The sequence below is a fragment of the Castor canadensis genome, chromosome 3, assembly GCF_047511655.1.
Source record: "Castor canadensis chromosome 3, mCasCan1.hap1v2, whole genome shotgun sequence".
Taxonomy (NCBI): Eukaryota; Metazoa; Chordata; class Mammalia; order Rodentia; family Castoridae; genus Castor; species Castor canadensis.
In genome coordinates, this window is record NC_133388.1 from 141,612,356 (window position 1) to 141,634,006 (window position 21,651).

Consider the following 21,651-nt stretch of genomic DNA (forward strand, 5'->3'; position numbering starts at 1 on the left):
TAGAATTATAGTATTTACCAACAGATTGTTTTTTGTTTGAGCTTGAGGAATATTGAAAATGATATTTTAATTATATTTATTATGTCCTGATCTTCAGTTGTTTTGGATCAATAACAACTGAACTTTTTCCATATTTTACTTTTTTTACTCTACTTCTTCAGGCCAGATGGAGACTATACATCTTCACTTAATGGCGGAAACATTAAAGGCATTGAAGGAAATTCATCTGGACACTTGCCAAAATTCTGCCATGAGTGTGGGACAAAGTACCCCGTAGAATGGGCAAAGTTCTGCTGTGAATGTGGCATCCGAAGAATGATTCTGTAAACTGAATCCCAAAAGAAAAAGAACCAGCTTCAGAGTTTTAAGGTTATTGCTGCTTGGACAGCTAAAATACTTCCTCTAGTTATTTTATGCTAAAACTATTCAAAATAACCTTTCCCCAAATTTTTGGAGCATAATCCTTTGGCTGTGTAATGTGTGTTTGTAAATATATGTATATGTACTGTACATAATAAATACCTGCTATCCCAAGCTGTGCCACTCAAGGAAATACTTACATGTCAGGAAATAATTTCAAATGGAATCATTAACTTGGGTACTACTCTCCTGTTGTTAAAGTAAGTTCAGGATACCTCCACAAATGCTCCTTAGAGCTTAGCCCTTCAGGCTTTGGATAATCAATCACAATTTTGAGCAAAACAGCAGAATAAACGCCGTTATTGGTGCCTGTTTTCAGATAGTATCATAGTAGGATGGGATTCTCCAGATTTTGTAATTGAAGAGAATGTTTTAGTATCAGTTGATGTAAGGTCATTTTCCTGTTGAAATCTTCAACCGCTAATTCTATATTCTTCAGAAAAAAATCTAAGGTCTATGTTGCACCTAGCTTAGTGGATTATTAGTTATATAATTTAAAGCATTCTAAGAAAATGGAATTATGCAATTTACTTTTCAGAACACTGCACTAAAGATACAAATGTGTCTTACTTTACTTACAACTGAATGGTTTTTTTAACCTATTATTAGTTGAATGTAACTCTCTTTCTGCTTTCAGTTGTATTTCCAGATTTTTTTTCCTTTTCCATAAGCTCTCTGAAAAGTAGTTTTAACTTACTACATTTTTTGCAGCAGACATACACAAAAATTTATATTTACTAAGTTCTCTCTTGACTAGAAGAAAGAACTTTCGATCATTGTCACTTTTAGTGTAACATAATGCTCAGTAATAGGTTTCTTTGATGGCTTATGTAGCCATAGTCAATAATTCTGTAGAAATTTCTGTTCATTCACATCCGTTAGCTTTATCTTATTAGAAAGATACAAGCAAAATTTTTATGTTACGTATTTCCTATCTTCTTGTTTGTGATTCTGATTAGCTATAAGGATCAATGTAGAAATTCATGGCTTAGAATTTCACTTCTCTGAGGTTTGTTTATTAGTTTCATTTTAATTTGGGCAGAGATTATAAACTTAGTGATACTAGGTACTAGTTTCTTTTCTGCTTCTTTTTTTTTCATTAGTTTTTTTACCCCCAGTTATCTTATGTAGTCGTACTGGTAAAAAAAAATTAAATTCATCAGCTTGAACATGTGCATACTAGATTTCCATTTCATAGGCTATTTTCTGTCTTAATTGTTATAAATCACATGAAAAAGAACTTTCAATTCTTGTTTTACTTAGGAATGAACACTATTTTCCTCTAGTATGTTTTTAAGAAGCACATAATCTTTTCTGTTCAAAGAGAGTAGCTAAATCAGGACAAATAAGACAAATTGGCACATTTGTTTTTCCCTGAGTTTCACAGTAGCAGGGTACTACATGGAAATGACTTGATAAGGATCATTCAGTTCCAGAGCCCAGAGATTATTATAAGCAGTAAGTAGGTGAATGTATTTATGATTTATAAAATGTGACTGTATTTTAAAATGCATTGTTGTATTAATTGCATATTTTACTCTCACATTTATTTGTTGTGCAATAGTTTTAAAACAATCTTCCTATGCATCATTTATTTTATGTTATTTATTTGCACAAATATTTGCCAGTGTGGTAGAAAGGAAAATGTTTGTATGCTTAAAATAAAAATGTAAAGGTTGCTCAGAGATTATTCTGAACATTATTAGCTTGAAAAAGCCAGATTATTGTGACTACTGTTGTTTCTTACTATGTTTTTTATTCTATATATCTTCAGTTTGAACCAATTCAATAAAGACATGAAGCATACAAATGCTAGTTGTTATTTATTGATGTCTTAGCAGACATAGAAAGATTGGAACACACTAGAATGCAGATAAAATATTTAAGGTAAAAATACAGGTTTTCCAAATGAAAAAGTAACTTCATTTTTTTTTAATACCATCAGATTTTTTAAAATACAGTGTTTTATTGTATTGAAGTATTTGTTTGGGGGCTTTCTTGCAGGTTTTTTAAGGCATAGAAACATTTTATTCATATACTATAAAATTTAGGAGTTGAAAGCAGTGATGTCAAGATTGGTTGGAAATGGATATTTCTAGTTAAGTGCTACAGTTTTAATAACAAATATCTGATGAGTATTTGATAACCTAGGCCATATTTTAAGTTTTAGAAAAGTTATTTCTAATAAAAATATAGTTAGATTAGACATGTTTAATTTATACTCAGTTTTCCCTAGGCTAGAGGTGAATACTTTTACCAAGAGTAAGGAAGTGAAAATGGAACATGAGAAATACACAGATACAAGTCAGCCCAGGCCCTGTGTATTTATTTATTTTGGATGTGTTTGTATTTTATATAGTAAGTATATTTTTAGTACTAAGGTAGGTTGATTTTTCCAAGTGATTGTTATTGAATAGAGCAGTGGAGAATTAATGATAGCCACACTCATTTATATTTTCAGTAAGTATTCAGGATTTCCATTATGTAAGTAAGCTTATGTGTGAATTGCTTTTGTTGCCACTAGGGGGTGCTTTTGGGTAATTAATAATAGCCTCAATTATTTAAATAGCTATGATTTTTTGACAACAGGAAATCACATATTTATAAGAATAGTTTTTGTTATTTGTATTGTTGTAATTTTAGTATTGATACCTATTTTAACTCAGTCACCAGTATGATAATAACTGATTGAAATACTATTTCCCAATATTTTGCATCTCAAAGATACCACTCTGACATATTACCAAATACCTAAAGTATTACTTTAATGTTTCATCTTAGTTGTTTACCAATTTAGTGGGTTTCACATTCTTTTTACAGCAAAGCTCCTTTTCCCCCCAATCATCTCCGATAACTTGATATTACATAACATATGAAAGTACCAGTACTTAAATGGGAGCAAGTAATAAGTAGTTAGACCATGCTAGAGACCAAGAAAATAAAAGATATGTGATTAAGTCCCTACCCTTAAATTGGTATAATTTATTTGGAGAGGCTGATAGGTAAATAAATAGGATAAAAAGAAATGATTTGTTTTAATGGAACTCCACAGAGACAGAATGCTACAGAAGTGTTGAAGAGGGAGCTTCTTACCAACACATGTTACACAGCTGACCGCTTCCTGCTTTATTTGCTTTGTGCCAGTGCTTGGGATAAAACCTGGTAAAATATGTGTAAGAACTATATCACCTGGCAAAGGAAATACAAGTGTAAGTAGAAAGAATGTGTGTGGTAGAGTCCCTTGGATCTGAAAAATGTGAACTGTTTCTTCCATTCTGAGCACAAAGGAAAAGTCATGTTGAGTAAAAGTTACATAACATAGTCTTTCCCTTCTTTCTCTGTCTAGACACATTCATCTCTATTTCTCTTTTGAATTTGCAGCAGTAAGTCTGAAATAAGAATAGCCAGTAGTGCTTAGAAGGGTTGACTGAACTCAATAATGAAATGCCAATTTTCACTTACCAAATCAGCAGTCTTAAATTATAAAACTCAAAACTGCCATGGACATCAAAACAATACATTTATTCACTGATGGCAAGAATATAAATTGATAATACCTTTTGAAAACATTTACTAAATTTAAAAATCTTTAAAGCATTTGCACGTCATAACGATAATTTTATTTCTTAAGTCATATTTCCCAGGAAAATAAAGTACAGGAAAATGTTTATGTAGAACATGATTAGTACTATACAGTGATAAAAACTGAAGGAAATTAGTCAACACTTCCAAATAATTTTAAGGACAAAACAAGGTTATATATTATTGCTAAGAGAAAAATTAGTGTAAAATGGTACATGTATATGTTATTTCAATTATGTAAAACTATACAGATAATCTCTCTTGTTCCCCTTTTTAAACTATTGACATCTATGATCCAAAGACTGCAGGGTCTTCAAGTGAATTTTAGGAGGGTACAAATTTAAATACTGCTTAAGTTTCTAGTGTGACATTATCTTGATGTGAGTTATACTTTAAACTTTAATTTTGTCTATAATGGGCATTTGTCGTGTTTATGACTAGCGTCTTTTGAAATTGTCCTGTATTTGGTGAATTTTCTGGATTGAATCTCAGTGCCTGAAAGTCATATATAGAATTTAGTTTTCCAATCTTTTTGGCAGTGATGGAGTGGTGATGTGGCTTGGGGACAACTGAATAGACATACTAGGATTCTCCAAGAGAACCAATAGAAAAAAAATATACGTACATACCCTCATATATATATAGTTTAAAATACCTATAATATATACATGGGGATTTATTAGTCTGGATTACATGAACGGAGGCTAAATAGTCCCACAAAGACCATCTGCGGGGTGGAGAGCCAGGGAAACCAGTAATCACTCAGTCCAAGAAGAAGGAAACCTAAGAGCTAGAGGGGCCACTGATGCAGCCCCAGTCCAAGGCCAAAGGCCTGGAAGCGCCCTGGAGAGCTGCTGTTATGAGTCTGCATTCAGAGACTTGAGACTCTGAAGCGTGATGTTCAAGAGCGTGGCAGCAGCAAAAAACACACCTATTTAATGGCAGCCAAGCACACACATGTGACAGCTTAACTTTTTTGCTTTTTGCTCCATTTGGGGCCTCAAGTCTATTGGAATCTGCTGCCCACTTTTGGTGGGGGGGTTCTTTCCCATTCTCTTCACTGACACACATGCCAATCATCTCTGGAAACACCCTTGCTGACAAACCCACTAGTGTGCTTTACCAATTTTCTAGGTGTCTTTCAAGCCAAATTGACAACCAAGACAGAACATAACAATTGGATTCTGAAATGTGTCATGTGAAGCAGAGACTGTACAGTTTCCATTTCCTACTGAGGATGGTGAAATTTAGTGAGCAAGACACTGAGCTTCGAAAATAGCAATAGCGAAATATAACCTGTTCCCTGTGATAGCGCTTTAGCTGACTGTCCTCCCCTGGAAAAGCCCATCATCAGAATTCTTGCATTGTTTCTGACTAATTAGCTTCCAACCTTGACCGCTTGCTTTCCCAGAGATTCTGTGAATTACCCAGTAGGTAGCCTTTAATAAATTCCTTATTGTTTAAACTAACAAAACTGGGATCTGCTCTTTGCATGTGAAAACTTTCCAACAATCAAATTTGGTTTCTCACGTTTTCCTTTTACAGTGCTTGTGATAATGGGAGAAGTGCTTAAAACCATACTCTACAGGAAGGACTTTTCAATAAATTCAATATACCGTATGAAGACACCATGCTTATCCTAAGCTTGGTATTACATAACCACAAACTAAATTTTAAGAAACATACTTTAAGTATAGGTACAAGTGAGAAATAAAAGCAAGGAAAAATAGTTGTTTTATTCCTCCCTAAAGTTGCTGTATGCATTGATCAAATTAAGTGTTCTTAGCACATAGCTTTTGGAAAAGTATTATATAATTTAGCATTGGTCCAAACTGAGGTTTTCCTCTCCCACTTGGGTAAGAAGTTTCCTCACTTTCCAATACTTTCCAGTTTACTAATACCCGCTGCTTTGGCACAGCCATTAGAATAAAGCCCTATTTGCTACTGCCTCAACCACTTTGTCTTGTTAAGGAGACAAAATTTAGTCATTAATTCTACTTTCTGAATATACTACCTAATGTGCACAAATGAGCTTGCTTGTCTTATTTCCTCATTTATCAATGTAAAATAATAGGATGTTCACAAAGAGACAGAAATCTCCCCATCTTAGGTATCTTGAGAAAAGGGGTTGGTATAAATTCAGTAGGATCTGAAAGGCAGGAAAAAATCAGGGGAGATAAAACATTGTAAAAAACAAATTATTTAAATAATTGTATTAAAGATAAAGAACTAAGATGAATTTGGCTGAATAAGAATGCATGATGCAGACAATAAAATGCTTTGGGCAACTAAGGAAATAATATTATCTAGAATTACCATGAAAGCCATAGCAATTGAGGAGAAAGGAATTGAGATGAGTCTTGAAATTTGAACAGAATATGCATAGAATTTGGAAGAAGTTTCTCAGTAGTAAGAATTTAAAGACAAGAAGGTTGCATGTACAGAATACCTTGAAACTGTCTGACTTGGAGTACACAGGGTGTGTGTTTCTGGAGAAATACTTATAGTAGGTTGGTTAAATGTCCTGACGTTGACTGTCAATGAAAGTGGCTTACTAGAAAAGAAACTTTTAAATTCTGTTTCTCGTGGTTTAGTTTTAGAGAATTATCAGGATGCAGAAAGGCTGGTCAAGGGGTACTAAGTTACAGTTAGATAGAAGAAATAAATTCTGGTATTCAGTGCCCAGCTTGGTCCCTGTAAATAACAATAACTGAATATTTCCAAAAAACTAGAAGAAAGAACTTTGAATGCTTTTATCACAAAGAAGTGGAGCAATAAATATTTGAGAAAATAAATGTTTATTCTGATTTGAATATTCCACAAAATATATATTAAAATATCATGTGACACCTCCCCAAGCAATATGTACAATCTTTGTGTCAGTTAAAAATAACATAATTTTCTTAACTGAAGAATATTTCCTTCACTATACTCCTTGAAGGCCTATTTTTAAAAACTGATGCCTTTTGTATGAAGCAATATTCCCCTTGCTATTGCTTTAACCTTGCATCAATCATACTAACCTTGTATTATGGTAATGGCTTTTATATAATAGTGGTATTTTATAACTAAGTAAATTTTGGAAATGCTATATTTAATGTTAAACTTTTAAACAGCTCTATGAATGAATTTTCAAAGCATTTAATATACTTTTATGAATTGTGAATATCTAGTTCACAATTAGAGAAAATTTATATGACCTCAGAACTCAGTCCTCCATTTTATTTTTTTGTTGCTGTTGTTTTCCTTTTTGTCCATCAATAGGATTAGGTTTTTTTTGGGACATATTTTACAAAATACTGATTATAAGCGATCTATACACACACACATTTGAGAGAACATGTTCATTGAGATAAATCTCTATAATCATGGAATTAGATATAATAAAAATATATCCAAGATCATTATTAACCAGACTCCCTTGCCTCTACTTATTTTGCTAGTGGCCAGGAAACAATAAATCCATAGATATATAAGTAATTTTTCCAAGCATTTAGCACACAGAATATGTTTTTAAAAAACTTTTTAAGTATGAATCTTCTCTACAATTGAAGTCTATCATAAATAAATGATAAAAACCAAGAATGGAAAAATTTAATTACTTTTAATAAGCATTTAAAAATGTTGCTCCCTTATTTTGCCACAGAGAATTTTTTTTCAGCACCATTAGGGAACATTATAGACAGAATTCAAGGTTAAGATTTACCTTTAGAAATGCAGATGTCCTCATTTCTCCAGCTAATGGCTTACCCATAGCACCAGTTCATCAGGGTACCAAAGAGTTAGCTATTATATGGTAGAAACATATCCTACTTAGAAAAGTCCATCAGAAGAAAGTTTAGTGAAGAATCATTTGCTCCTCAAAAGTTTAGTCAACTCCCTTTCCTGAAGTAAACAGTGATGAACAGAAAAAAACAAACAAAAACAAACAGTTCCTGAATCTATACACTGCTACTATCCAATCTAGCTACGTTTACCATCCAGGATGAAACTTCTTGTGGGTCAGAGAAAGTGAGAAGGAGCAGGAAAGTGTTGCCACATTACTGATGGTGCCATTGCTGCATCTTTTATAGATCAAATACAGCAAAACAGACAAGTAGATGGCCATGAGGCTGGGAAATGGGAAGAATACGAGTTCAACAAAAAAGCAAATTGGCAGCTGTTGTAGAACTTTGGCCTTCACAACTCAATGAAGAAGATCTTTCTAAACACAGTCTAAACAGGTATATTTGAAGGTTTCTTTTAAAAGACTAGAATTTACCATAAAAATTCATATTCATTTTCTTAACTAAGAATTATGTTGATTCTTAGTAATAAGGTATTAAAGACCATCTATTGAATGAAATAAGGTATTAAAGACCATCTATTGAATGAAATAAGGTATTAAAGACCATACATTGAATGAAATAAGGTATTAAAGACCATACATTGAATGAAATAAGGTATAAAAGGCCATATATTGAATGAAATAAGGTATTAAAGACCATATATTGAATGAAATAAGGTATTAAATATCATATTTTGAATGAAAGTTGAACAGCAAACAGTGGTTCAGTATTATAAATTATCTTGGGATTAAGTGAATTCACAGTGTTAATACATGAGTCATTTATTATCAAAAGAGAAATGTTATCCAAAGTAGGCAACTTGTTTATAATATTGTATGAAAATATTTTTATATACAGACATAGTGTCAAAATTAAATATACATAATCCATTAATTAAAAGGTTAACATATATTATCTTTTAAAAATATACTTCCCAAATTGAAAACTCATTAAGATAAATTTTATACACAAATGACAAAAGTAACTCAGTACTAAGTTTTAGCATCCTCAGAATAAGTGAATTTCTATCTTTGAAGTTATCCTTTATTTTCTCTACAAATACTTGCCATACCATTGGTAAAGGCACTGTGTTATAATTCATATTTAATTACATCTCTGATATCTCCTTTAAGTATCTTGGCATTCTTTATGTTACTGCTTCCTTAAGGTGTGGTGACTTTCTTGTTTCATGAGCATTCTCCATATTTCACTGTTAACCCTAAAACATCTCTAATACAGAAGACGACAATTTCCACTCTTAGTACAGTACACTGAAGTACAGTGGGCCATAAAAACTATTTTGATAATAAAACAATATTTGATTTGAATCCTTGTAATCTTTATATACTTCATAGACTTGAAGTCTTCTGAAATATTTAGGCAAGTTTAAAAAGTATTATTACAAATGAAACCTTATGTGAATTGCTTTTACAAAATCAGTACAGATATAATACCAGTCAATATAACTCCACACAATATGAAATAGTTGGTTGACTATGCAATCATTTTCCATTGTTAATGTCCATCTTCTCATGCTACAGTGTGGATTTCTCAGTTGTCCTCATCATTTTTACCAAAATGCATTCAGCAACTTCCAAGGGACTTGATACTCCGAAAAACTGCAAAGGCAGATAATGCTTGGCGGATGTAACTACAGGTCCTCTGTTTCTATATTTTTACTCCATATTTTTCAGCGTTCTTTATTACTACTCAAAATTTTATTCCAACAAGTTTTTATCTCTCCTAATAGTCTCTTTAGGAAACACGGGTCATTCTTTTTCTGTTCCTTTAAAGCTTTTTCTTCCTAGGGAAATAAATTTTAAAAGTTTTAATTTTACACTTTTATAAAAATATATTTTTAGAGTGTTCATTCTTTAATTTCTCTTATTTTAAGTTACACTGAAAATCTAGTGTAATGAAAACAGTGAATCTTACATGATATTTTAAAAACTATGATTTCTGGGCTGGGGATATAGCTTAGTGGTTTAGTGTTTGCCTTGCATTCATGAGGCCCTGAGTTCAATCCCCAGTACCACAAAAAAAAAAAAAAAAAAAAAAAAACCTATGATTTCTAACCAAAACTGTCATAATTGACTTTTAAGAAATTCAAAGTTGGTGTGTTTTAAGATTCAGCTGTCATTTTACACTGTAACAGTGGCCATAATTCTATTTAAATTTCATTAAAAGATACTGGTAGATTACTCATTTTTTAATATGGAAAATGTATTGTTAGTAGAGGAATAATTAACACTGAAAATATTCAGATTATTTTGGCCAAGATGATTTGTAAAGACATATATATGATTGAACTTGTATCCTGGAATCTACCCCAAAATCTGACCTTCCACAGATATGCAGATGTCTGTCTCATAACCTGTTTTTTACCACCTGATAAGAATTTTTAAGAGAGCTACCTGTACAATGTGTGAAAAATAAAGGGAGAGATACCTTACCTGAAGCAGACATATAAGGGAATAGCTCTCCATAGCATAGTTTATTTCTCTGAACCCTCTCACAGGGTAGGATAATTCTTCATTTAGATAACAGCAAGCTATTAAGTGTTTTCCAGGCCTAGTATTATGCTAAGTACTTTACATATGGTACTTAACTTCTGTGCTCAGTAACCCTATGAACTTGATGATTTTACCTCATTTCATAAATGAGGAAACAGAGTCACAGAGAGGATAAATAAGTGCCAGGGTCACCTATCAAGTAATTATAATAGTTAATCTCAAGTTCATCTGTCCTGTTTTTACTTGAATCATAAAATAGGATCTCTTTTAGTTATATACTTAGTAATTCTAGCATATACCATTTAAATAACTAAGATTCGACAGTGGATTTTCGAAGATAAATACGAAGGCACAATTTTATACTCTTTCCAACGAGGGTTGAGGAACATTTTTTTTTAACCTGACTAATACAAATATGGGTGGCCTTCTATATCCACAGGTTCCACTGCCTCAGAGTTAACCAACCACAAACTGAAAATACTTGAAAAAAATGTATCTGTACTGAACAGGTATAGACTTTTTCTGTCATTATTCCCTTAAAAATACATTAGAACAACTATTTACACAGCATTTGCATTGTGCAAGGTATTATAAGTAACCTACAAATGATTTAAAGCCTGTAGGAGGATGTTGCAGATGTGTAGCTTAGCTTCTATTCACCCACAGCTTTTGGTATGTGAGGGGAGGTCTGGGAAACAGTGTACCATGTATACAAGAGATAACTGTACATAGATATGAGAAAAATAAACAATTATGATTTACTTCTGTGCAGTCCTAGGAACATAGATGTCCCCTCCCGTTTCTAAACTTCCTTTCTACATTCTTATAGTCAATTGACACATTTACATCGATCCTAGCTCATGTTTTCATTTCATTTATCTCACACTTTCTACTTCAGATAGGTTTCCTGAACCCCAGAATATGCAGACTCACTCTGACTTTCTAAGAAGGTTAAGGAATTTCTGTGCTCCTGTGTATCTGTTAGTCAACTAACATAATAACGATGGAAAAAAAGTAAGAGAAGACCCTATCACTTGTGAACTAGGGGGCTTATTTTTTCAATATCCCACCCTAGTTATTACTTACATCTTTAAAGTTTAATCAGATTCAATTAATTATTCTGCTTTTTTAATTCATGCTTTTCATATTGCTGCGTATGTTTCTATAATACCTAATAGTATATATATAGACAGAAATATGGAATATTCATATACTATTTCATATTATATGTACTGTACAGACTGTGCTAATAAAGTAAGATGAGTGCTCATTTAAGTTTGATTTCTATCCAAATAACTAGGACAGATTTTTTAATTTTTATGAACCGACATAAAAAGTCCCCAAATTGGAAATAAGCATGGAAAATCCAGAATACCAACAGGCTTCTATCAAATATAAAGCAGTGAAAACTAAAGTTGTCCATGTTATATAATCTCCATTTTCATAACTGTTGATAGGGTTCAGAGATACCTTAGCCACTTTATTTTCAGGAGAAACTACTGGAACTTAAACAAAACAAAATTCCTTTTGCCATATTTCTTGGGGGAGGAGGGCAGTATGAGGGTTTGAACTCAAGGTCTTGTCAAGTGCTGTACCATTTGAGCCATGCCTTCGGTCCTTTTTTGCATGATTTTTCTGATGCTGATAGGGTCTCCCTTTTTTGCTTGGGTATGGCCTCCCACAGAGCTGGGATCACACACATGAACCATCATGCCCAGCTTATTTGTCAATAAGGGGGGGTCTCACCAACTTTTTGCTTGGGCTGGCCGTGAACTGCAATCTCCTAATTTCTGCCTTCCCAGTAGCTGGGATTATTACACATGTTAGCCAATGCATCTGGCCTAGAAACATTTTGACTTTATATGTAAGCTGGTAAAATCCCTGAAGAGAAAAATAATAATAGCAATAAACAGTATATGGAACACTGAAAACATGTTATTACGAAAAATTTAACATCATTATGCATTAAATCCTCTCAACAACCAGGAAAGTAGATACCATATTTTACTCCATTTTGCAGATGAGGATATATCTCTTGCAAATATTGTGGTTTTTAGTTCACAACTTTTGGTAGGGGAAAATTAGCCCTGTAAGTATCAAAATTGTTACAAAAATTAAAAAGGGAAATTGATGCATTCATGTTAAGTTTTAATATATAAAAATATTTCATTAAATACATTTTATTTCCTTTTTCAGTGACCAGGGGTTATATAATTCTGAACATATATGAATTAAAGCTATTGTTACATTTTAGGGATAAAAAAATTGCCATTCCTGATAATGCATTTTATCACCTCCTCCTTGTATGTAATTATGGTAATGAAGTATTTATTTTTCACTCCTCTACCACAAAGTATTAATTTCTCTTAGCCAAGAGATGAATAGCCACTTTCCAACTGAAGACTCTCCTCTTCTAGAATTAGCTATGTTTCAACCTTAAGAATTCACTTAGAATTCTGCAATAATAGATATGCTCATCAGAGAATGATCCAGCACAAGAGTAATTTATATTTTTGTTCAATGTAAACAGTCCCAACTTACCTTGCTGGTGCAATTCACCATTGCTAATGTGCCTTGTGAAAGTCTTAATAAGTGGTCATTGAAATTCTCACTGATATTCATTTTTTGAAATTGCTTCAACTTGCGAGCAGCACGATTTAGAAAAGCAGCTTCCTATTATAGAGAAAAAATCAGAAGGACTGTGACTGAAATAAAACATTAAGAAATTACAGCTTTCTTAAGGGTTTTCATGCTGGAGCTGTACTGCCAGCAATGCCCCACCTCTGCCACAGCTTTCTATTCCAGTTAATCATGTGACTAGCAAGTAACAGAACTGAAACTGTTCCGCTCCTAGGAGACAGGACAGACAGCACAAAGGGTCAAGAACTTGGTGTAATGATTATCTGACTTTGAAAGTCTCTTTTCTCTATTATGTATGCATGACCTTACCATTTATGGTGAAAACATTACAAGATTATTCAATTTTAAACAGGATAACCAAAGGATAAGGCTTCTGGAAGTAATAAAGAGAAAAGGTATGTGTATTTATTCTTATTTTTAAAACATTTTGCATTATAGAGGAATAGATGGTATTAAGACAAAAAGGGCATAGCCACCTAAAACAAGTTTTAAAAAATATTTAAAGTAAGCAACTAAGAATAAAGAACTTATGGTTATGAGACCCCATGAAGTTAACTCATCTATTGTGAGTTTTAAAAACACTATCAAATAACTTAGCACTTTCTGCAAGAAGAAATGACACAAACTTTTGGAGATTTTCTACATTGTAATATTATACCAAACAGAGGGGTACTAATTTAGACTTAAGTATTGAAAGGAAAATTTCAAAATGCCTACAACTAAATTATTACCATGGATTCTGTTTGTATGTTTTTAAGCATTTGTCTTAACCCACTTTTTCCTAAAATAAGAGATTTAGAAAAAAGCAATATTTGTGTCTTTGAATTCATTAGTTCTAGTATTTTCAGAATGAAAAAAATAGAACATTAAAACAGAAAACAATTTTTTACCTGTTAAGCACAAGACTATCTGTAAAATGAAAGAACACCATAGTATAATGTAAAAGAGCAATGAGAATTATATGGCTTGAACCAAATAATATGTTACTAGTATAATTACCTAACAGAGACACAAAAGTAGAAGCTTCTATAAAATCAAGCTGAAATGACAAACTCCAAATAATCATCATTACCTTTGTATCATCACATGAATGTTTTTTAAAAAAGTTTGATTCATTATTCAGGCAATTGTTGCCAGTTTCTATCATTTTGTCCTGCAATAAATAATATAAAATAAGATGGTTAAAACTGAGGGCTTTTCTAATATGTAGTAATTATAAAAATAACAATCTTATAATATCTTGTATTTATACGTGCATTTTAAGGAAAATAACGTTTGCCTGATTCCGCTTAGTAGGCGTGAAGAAATAGATAAAATCCTTTTACATATTTAGCGCACCTCTTAGATACCATACCTTATTTATAGGATTACCTGAGAATCAGGCTTTTGTTGGGAAATAAGTCAATTCTTTAGCGATTACACTATTAGAGAAAAAATTGAAGTTGCAATGGATGTAAGAGGTTATTCCATCAAATGTCCTGACATCTACCAAATAGGGAAGGGAATTTACATTAGAATTAAGCAAAACCACTTGACAGTGAGAGTCAAGAATGAAATTTATTCTACAGCATTTTTAACAATCCAATTTGGTATATTTGAGGTAGAATTTTGAATTTATTATGAATGTAGTGTGGATAAGCAGATTGGTACATGCTCATTTTTCATGTCTAAGGAAGGAAGTATAAGAAGTCAGGGTTACCTGAATCAAGAATTTAGTTGACATACTAGGAAGAACTTTCTAAAGATTCAGATTCTCTTATGCACAGGATTGGGCTAGCTCTGTCCAGCAAACTAGCAGGACCATGCTATCAGAGCTTCTAGAAGGACTTCAAGAAATCTCAGTTTACGTGATGTCATCAAAGAAATGGAAAAATAGAGCAAGGTTGCTTCTAATCTTCATCTGCCTCTCACAAAAATATGCATCATGCTTATCAACTATTAAAAGTATTAGTGGTCTCTGGGTTTATTTATATATCATCTGCTTTATCTGCAGGAAGCAGTGTCTGAATACACAATTGTTTCATTAACAATTCAACATTTATTAAGGGCCAATGGGCAAGGTCTTCTGCAAAACCCTGTATAGAAACAAACTTAAGAAAATTGTGCTGTGTTTTCCTGTGCCATTTGATAGAAAGCATAGTTGCTACATCCTTTGGATGCATTTACATTACACTACTTCTCATCTTTGGAAAAGTATGTTTTTGAAAATAGATGTTAGTGCCAACCATCCAAGGCAAGGGCAAAAAATACATTTTCTGTAATAGTCTTCAAGTGGCCATTGTAAATATTCCTGAAATGGTAGTAAAGAATATTTGCCTATCAAGTCATATTCCTATTGACTTTCATTTAATAACAAGAAGGAAGTAAATCACACATAAATTTTTCTTTGGTAAAACATGCAACATTTGCTTTTTGTCCCCATCCTTCAAAAAAGAAGATAGACAAATGTGTAGTTAATTTGTATATTTCCCACTCACCAAAATATTGTATGAAAATATGTCATTGAATCCCAGTTTCTTAAAGCAACAAATCACATAACACATTAGTTACCAATGCTCCAGGTAACTAATAAAATTCAGTTTGGATAGAACTACAGAAAGGCAATGTTTACGAGTTGATTTGTTTGCCAAATGTCATAATGTAAAGGTGTTACTACACCCTTCTTTAAGGATTGATATCTGTAAAGGTCACAATTATTATTGACTAGTTGTCTTCAATAAGTTTATGAAGACATTTAACATAGATATACATGGATGCCAACTAAAGTTGCTTTCTGAAATTGTTTTATTTTAAGCCCTAGTAGAGAAGTAGCTCAGAGGAAGAATTCATGGAGTAGGAAAGAACATTAGATACTTATTACTTGATTTAGCAAAAAATAAAATTGCTTGACCAATGTCAAAATAATAGTTTTACAGGAACCTTGACATATGTGAAGATTACTTCTAATTTATTATGAATATCAAAAAGCACAAGAGAAAAGCCAACATCATATTGACTGTTAGCTGCAGTATTTTTCAGTGTAAAATATGATGCTATGATGTTCTTAAAATAATATACTTTCAATTTGTAGAATGAGAACTTTCATTTTAGCATATTTTCTCCTATCTTTGAAATTTTTCTATTACACATTCAAGTCTCTTCTTTAAAAATACTATTCATATATATGGATCTTCTATTTCACTTTTAAAATAAATATATTTACACATTTTTAAAATTTCATTTTCTATGGTTTATTACACCCATTTGTTACATATGCTTGTTTAATGGAGCATTCATTTCTGGTTTATTTTCTTCTTCATTTTTCCCCTGGAATCTAAAAGGCTCACCTTTATTTTTTTTCTATTTTCTTCTTTTAATACTGTATTGATTTTATTCGTTTCATGTTGGTTTCTTAAAGGATGTTAAGAAGAAAATTTTTTACATTTTCTGCTCCTTTCATGGGTAATCTTTTGATTTACATTCTTCATTTTTTTTTTCTTCTGCTTACTTATACTTATGTGTTCATTTATTTATTTTGGTAGTATCAAAATAAATAAATTTTTGAAGGGAGGCTAAAACAGATTATTGTTCAGCTAATATTCAACACCTCCACCCACCTCATGGGAGAATGTATTCATTTCCCAGGACTGCTGTAACAAACTATCAAAATCTTCATGGCTCAAAAAATGGAAATTTATTCTGTTACATTTTTGGAGACCAGAAGTCCAAAATCAAGATGTCAAGTGAAGGCTCTGGTTGAGGAGTCATTGTTTGTCTCGCCTATCTTCTAGGTGGCAGCCAACATTCCTTAGTGTTCCTTGTCTTGGAACAACCTCGGCAGTGTCTGTCTCCATATTCACATCGCTTTCTTTGTGTGTGTCTCAAATCTCTCTGTGCCTACCTCTTATAAGGTCACTTGTGACTGCATTTAGGGCCTGTTTGGATAATCCAGAATAAATTTCCCTTGTCAAAACCCTTGATTTAATCACATCTGCAAAGACTCCTTTATCTTAAATTCTCAAAGATTAGAAATTGATATCTATGTAACTCCTTACTTAGCCTACTACAGAGAAATATTTTCCTCTGCCTATTGATGTTTGGTTTAACCAAACACCTACTTTTGGCAATGGATATTAGCATATTAGATCAGAACAGATGTTTAAAATGTGCTCGCATAACTTCCACAACTGTGTACTTGCACAACTTGAACTTTTGACGTTCAACATGAGTATAAGCATCTTGTAGCAGCTTGTATACATTATCAATTATTGAATAAGAAATTACCATGAAAGGTAGAATAAAGCAACAGACATTTATTATTGTACAACTTTTGTGGGTTAGGAATTTGGGGAGAAGTTTAATTGGGGGCTCCTGTATCTACATCTTCCATGAAAATACAGTTCAGATGTTGACCCTGACTGGGGACTAGAGCATACATCCTAATTGGCCTCATTCATACAGCTTTTGGCAATAGCTTTTAATACCCTACTACATTAGCCTCTCCACAGGCTTTCCTGAGTCTTTACAAAATGGCGTCTGGCTTTCCTCCAAGCATGCAATGCATAAAAGAGCAAAGAGGAGGCCCAGTACCTTTTATGATCTAATCTCACTGCCATCTCCATCTTATTCCATTGTTTTGAAGGGAGTCACTAATTCCAGTCCACATTCATGGGATGATTAAACTCTACCTCTTGAAAGGAGAAGTGTCAAGGAAATCACCTCATGCCTCAGAATGAAATATGTGGAAGTGATCAACCCAAGTAGACCTGCACACCTGTGAATCTGAGATAAATGCATATTATTGCATGCCTTTATGGTTATTTGTTATATAACAAAAACTGACAGAGAAGTATTGATTTTTAGATCAATTAATTGACCAAAAATAAAAGGTAAGGGGGAAAGTAACAAACAGGTGAACTGTTCATTTTTACCCAATTGCTATATTCTCTATCACAGAATATTTCTCTTCTTAATTTATTCATGTTTTCTCTTTAGGAGTCAAATTCAGTAGGGCTCCCAGTGATCTTCATGGTCACATGTGCTCTAGAAAAACTATTATCTATGTATTGCTTATAGTTGATTCTGATCAACAGTGACATAACCATTGCTGCTTCTTTTCTCACCATCTTCCATTTATTTTGTGAGGTTGATTCTAGGGATTGAAAAGTTTAACATAGAAAAGAATGATTCAATCTTAATTCTCTTGCCATTTCCTTTTTGTAATACTGGGGATTGAACTCAGTGTTTGGTGCTTACTTGGCAGGTGCTCTATGGCTTGAGCCATGCCCCCTGCACTGTTTTGCTCTGATTATTTTTGGAGATATGATTTCATTTTTTATCTTGACTGGCTTGAATTGTGATCCTCCTACTTAATGTTTCCTGCCAATTCTCTCTGGTTTTTTTTTTTTTTATTCATATGTGCATACAAAGCTTGGGTCATTTCTCCCTCCTGCCCCCACCCCCTCCCTTACGACCCACTCCGCCCCCTCCCTCTCCCGCCAACCCCCTCAATACCCAGCAGAAACTATTTTGCCCTTATTTCTAATTTTGTTGTAGAGAGAGTATAAGCCATAATAGGAAGGAACAAGGGTTTTTGCTGGTTGAGATAAGGATAGCTATACAGGGAGTTGACTCACATTAATTTCCTGTGCGTGTGTGTTACCTTCTAGGTTAATTCTTTTTGATCTTGACAGGAGCTCACCACCATGCCCATATATTTTCTGTTGAGATGGGGTCTCCTAAACGTTTTTGCCCAGGCTACCCTGGAACTGAAATCTTCCTGATATGAGCTTTCCATGTATCTTGGGATGACAGAAGCATGCCACTATACCTGGCTATTGGTTGAGATGGAGTCTCATGAACTCCCTGGCCTAGAACCATGATCCTCCCAACGTCAGCCTCTCAAGTAAGTAAGATTTTAGGCAGAAGCCACCAGTGCTAGGCTACTGTTTTTCATTTCTGATCATCACTATTGCAACCCACTCATAGACTAAATCTTGTGCCATATAGACTTATTTGAGGGAAATTTTAATAAATGTGATGCTTATTTTCAGGAAATCTGATCTATGAAATTTGTAAAGTTATATATTATTTGTAGAATATTATTTTAATTGGCACAAATTTTACCATTTGTCAAGTAGTTTGAATTTATATTTAATTCCTAATTTAAATGAAAAGTCATCTATTCTTTGATCAAATATTTGTTGAGCATCTACCATGTTCCATTTGTTAGTGGAAATAAAAATGTCATAAACATTACATATGGTTCCTGCTCTCTGAGTTTGCTGCTTGGTGGTAAAGACAGACATTAGTCCAATTCCTACAATTAATTCCCAATTTGATAATTTTTATGAATTAAGGATATATGATACCATGAAAACATGTGCAAATAGACTGTAGTTAGGGACAGTTGTGATGATTTCCTTGAGAAGAGGACATTTCAACTGAGATCAGAAGCATGAGTAGCCTAAGGGTAAAGGGAATAGGGAGGATTCAAAAAGGTAGAAATCAGTATGTATATAGCTGCTTTGGCGTCCAAGGGGCAAATAGGTGGTCAGATAAAAGAGATTAAAGGAAAGCAGGAATGTGGCTGAGAAAGAAAGATCGGACACTGGCTCATAATAAAACCAGAGGCAGAAAGAGATCAAGTTATGCAAGGTCTTATGGACATGTTAAGTGGTATTTCCTCAAGCCTAAAAAGCAGTAATTAATGAGTGAATGTATTTGTATTGACAGAGGATTTGTCTTTTTTTTTTTTTTCATTTTTCTTTTATTGCTCATATGTGCATACAAGGCTTGGTTCATTTCTCCCCCCTGCCTCCACCCCCTCCCTTACCACCCACTCCACCCCATCCCGCTCCCCCCCCTCAATACCCAGCAGAAACTATTTTGCCCTTATCTCTAATTTTGTTGTAGAGAGAATATAAGCAATAATAGGAAGGAACAAGGATTTTTGCTGGTTGAGATAAGGATAGCTATACAGGGCATTGACTCACATTGATTTCCTGTGCATGGGTGTTACCTTCTATGATAATTCTTTTTGATCTAACCTTTTCTCTAGTACCTGTTCCCCTTTTCCCATTGGCCTCAGTTGCTTTAAGGTATCTGCTTTAGTTTCTCTGCATTAAGGGCATCAAATGCTAGCTAGTTTTTTAGGTGTCTTACCTATCCTCACCCCTCCCTTGTGTGCTCTCGCTTTTATCATGTGCTCAAAGTCCAGTCCCATTGTTGTGTTTGCCCTTGATCTAATGTCCACATATGAGGGAGAACATATGATTTTTGGTTTTTTGAGCCAGGCTAACCTCACTCAGAATGATGTTCTCCAATTCCATCCATTTACCAGCGAATGATAACATTTCGTTCTTGTTCATGGCTGCATAAAATTCCATTGTGTATAGATACCACATTTTCTTAATCCATTCATCAGTGCTGGGGCATCTTGGCTGTTTCCATAACTTGGCTATTGTGAATAGTGCCGCAATAAACATGGATGTGCAGGTGCCTCTGGAGTAACAGTCTTTTGGGTATATCACCAAGAGTGGTATTGCTGGATCAAATGGTAGAGCGAAGTCCAGCTTTTTAAGTAGCCTCCAAATTGTTTTCCAGAGTGGTTGTACTAGTCTACATTCCCACCAACAGTGGAAGAGGGTTCCTTTTTCCCCGCATCCTCGCCAACACCTGTTGTTGGTGGTGTTGCTGATGATGGCTATTCTAACAGGGGTGAGGTGGAATCTTAGTGTGGTTTTAATTTGCATTTCCTTTATTGCTAGAGATGGTGAGCATTTTTTCATGTGTTTTTTGGCCATTTGAATTTCTTCTTTTGAGAAAGTTCTGTTTAGTTCACATGCCCATTTCTTTATTGGTTCATTAGTTTTGGGAGAATTTAGTTTTTTAAGTTCCCTGTATATTCTGGTTATCAGTCCTTTGTCTGATGTATAGTTGGCAAATATTTTCTCCCACTCTGTGGGTATTCTCTTCAGTTTAGAGACCATTTCTTTTGATGAACAGAAGCTTTTTAGTTTTATGAGGTCCCATTTATCTATGCTATCTCTTAGTTGCTGTGCTGCTGGGGTTTCATTGAGAAAGTTCTTACCTATACCTACTAACTCCAGAGTATTTCCTACTCTTTCTTGTATCAACTTAAGAGTTTGTGGTCTGATATTAAGATCCTTGATCCATTTTGAGTTAATCTTGGTATAGGGTGATATACATGGATCTAGTTTCAGTTTTTTGCAGACTGCTAACCAGTTTTCCCAGCAGTTTTTGTTGAAGAGGCTGCTATTTCTCCATCGTATATTTTTAGCTCCTTTGTCAAAGATAAGTTGCTTATAGTTGTGTGGCTTCATATCTGGATCTTCTATTCTGTTCCACTGGTCTTCATGTCTGTTTTTGTGCCAGTACCATGCTGTTTTTATTGTTATTGCTTTGTAATATAGTTTGAAGTCAGGTATTGTGATACCTCCTGCATAGTTCTTTTGACTGAGTATTGCCTTGGCTATTCGTGGCCTCTTGTGTTTCCATATAAATTTAACAGTAGATTTTTCAATCTCTTTGATGAATGTCATTGGAATTTTGATGGGAATTGCATTAAACATGTAGATTACTTTTGGGAGTATAGACATTTTTACTATGTTGATTCTACCAATCCATGAGCATGGGAGATCTCTCCACTTTCTATAGTCTTCCTCAAT

At 33.6% G+C, this 21,651-nt stretch overlaps 2 protein-coding genes across 5 annotated transcripts in view; one reads left to right on the plus strand and one right to left on the minus strand.

The window, feature by feature from the left end:
• Zc2hc1a (zinc finger C2HC-type containing 1A) overlaps positions 1–2,230 on the plus strand; it is a 44,372-nt gene extending 42,142 nt beyond the window's left edge. For all 3 annotated transcript variants that reach the window (XM_074068740.1, XM_020182280.2, XM_020182282.2), the window contains one exon: positions 162–2,230. In XM_074068740.1, coding sequence (XP_073924841.1) covers positions 162–327 — 166 coding nt within the window. In that variant the 3' untranslated portion in view covers positions 328–2,230. The remainder of the gene's footprint in view (positions 1–161) is intronic.
• Positions 2,231–7,591: 5,361 nt separating this feature from the next.
• Positions 7,592–21,651, minus strand: part of Il7 (interleukin 7) — a 54,791-nt gene continuing 40,731 nt past the window's right edge. The window contains exons 1-4 of one of the 2 annotated variants that reach the window (XM_074068742.1): positions 17,552–17,680; positions 14,055–14,135; positions 12,884–13,015; positions 7,592–9,633 (exon numbers count right to left, since the gene is read on the minus strand). In XM_074068742.1, the coding sequence (XP_073924843.1) occupies positions 9,520–9,633; positions 12,884–13,015; positions 14,055–14,129 (321 nt within the window). In that variant the 5' untranslated portion in view covers positions 14,130–14,135; positions 17,552–17,680 and the 3' untranslated portion in view covers positions 7,592–9,519. Of the gene's footprint in view, positions 9,634–12,883; positions 13,016–14,054; positions 14,136–17,551; positions 17,681–21,651 lie in introns of those variants that run through there. The other variant, XM_074068741.1, reaches the window with a different exon arrangement.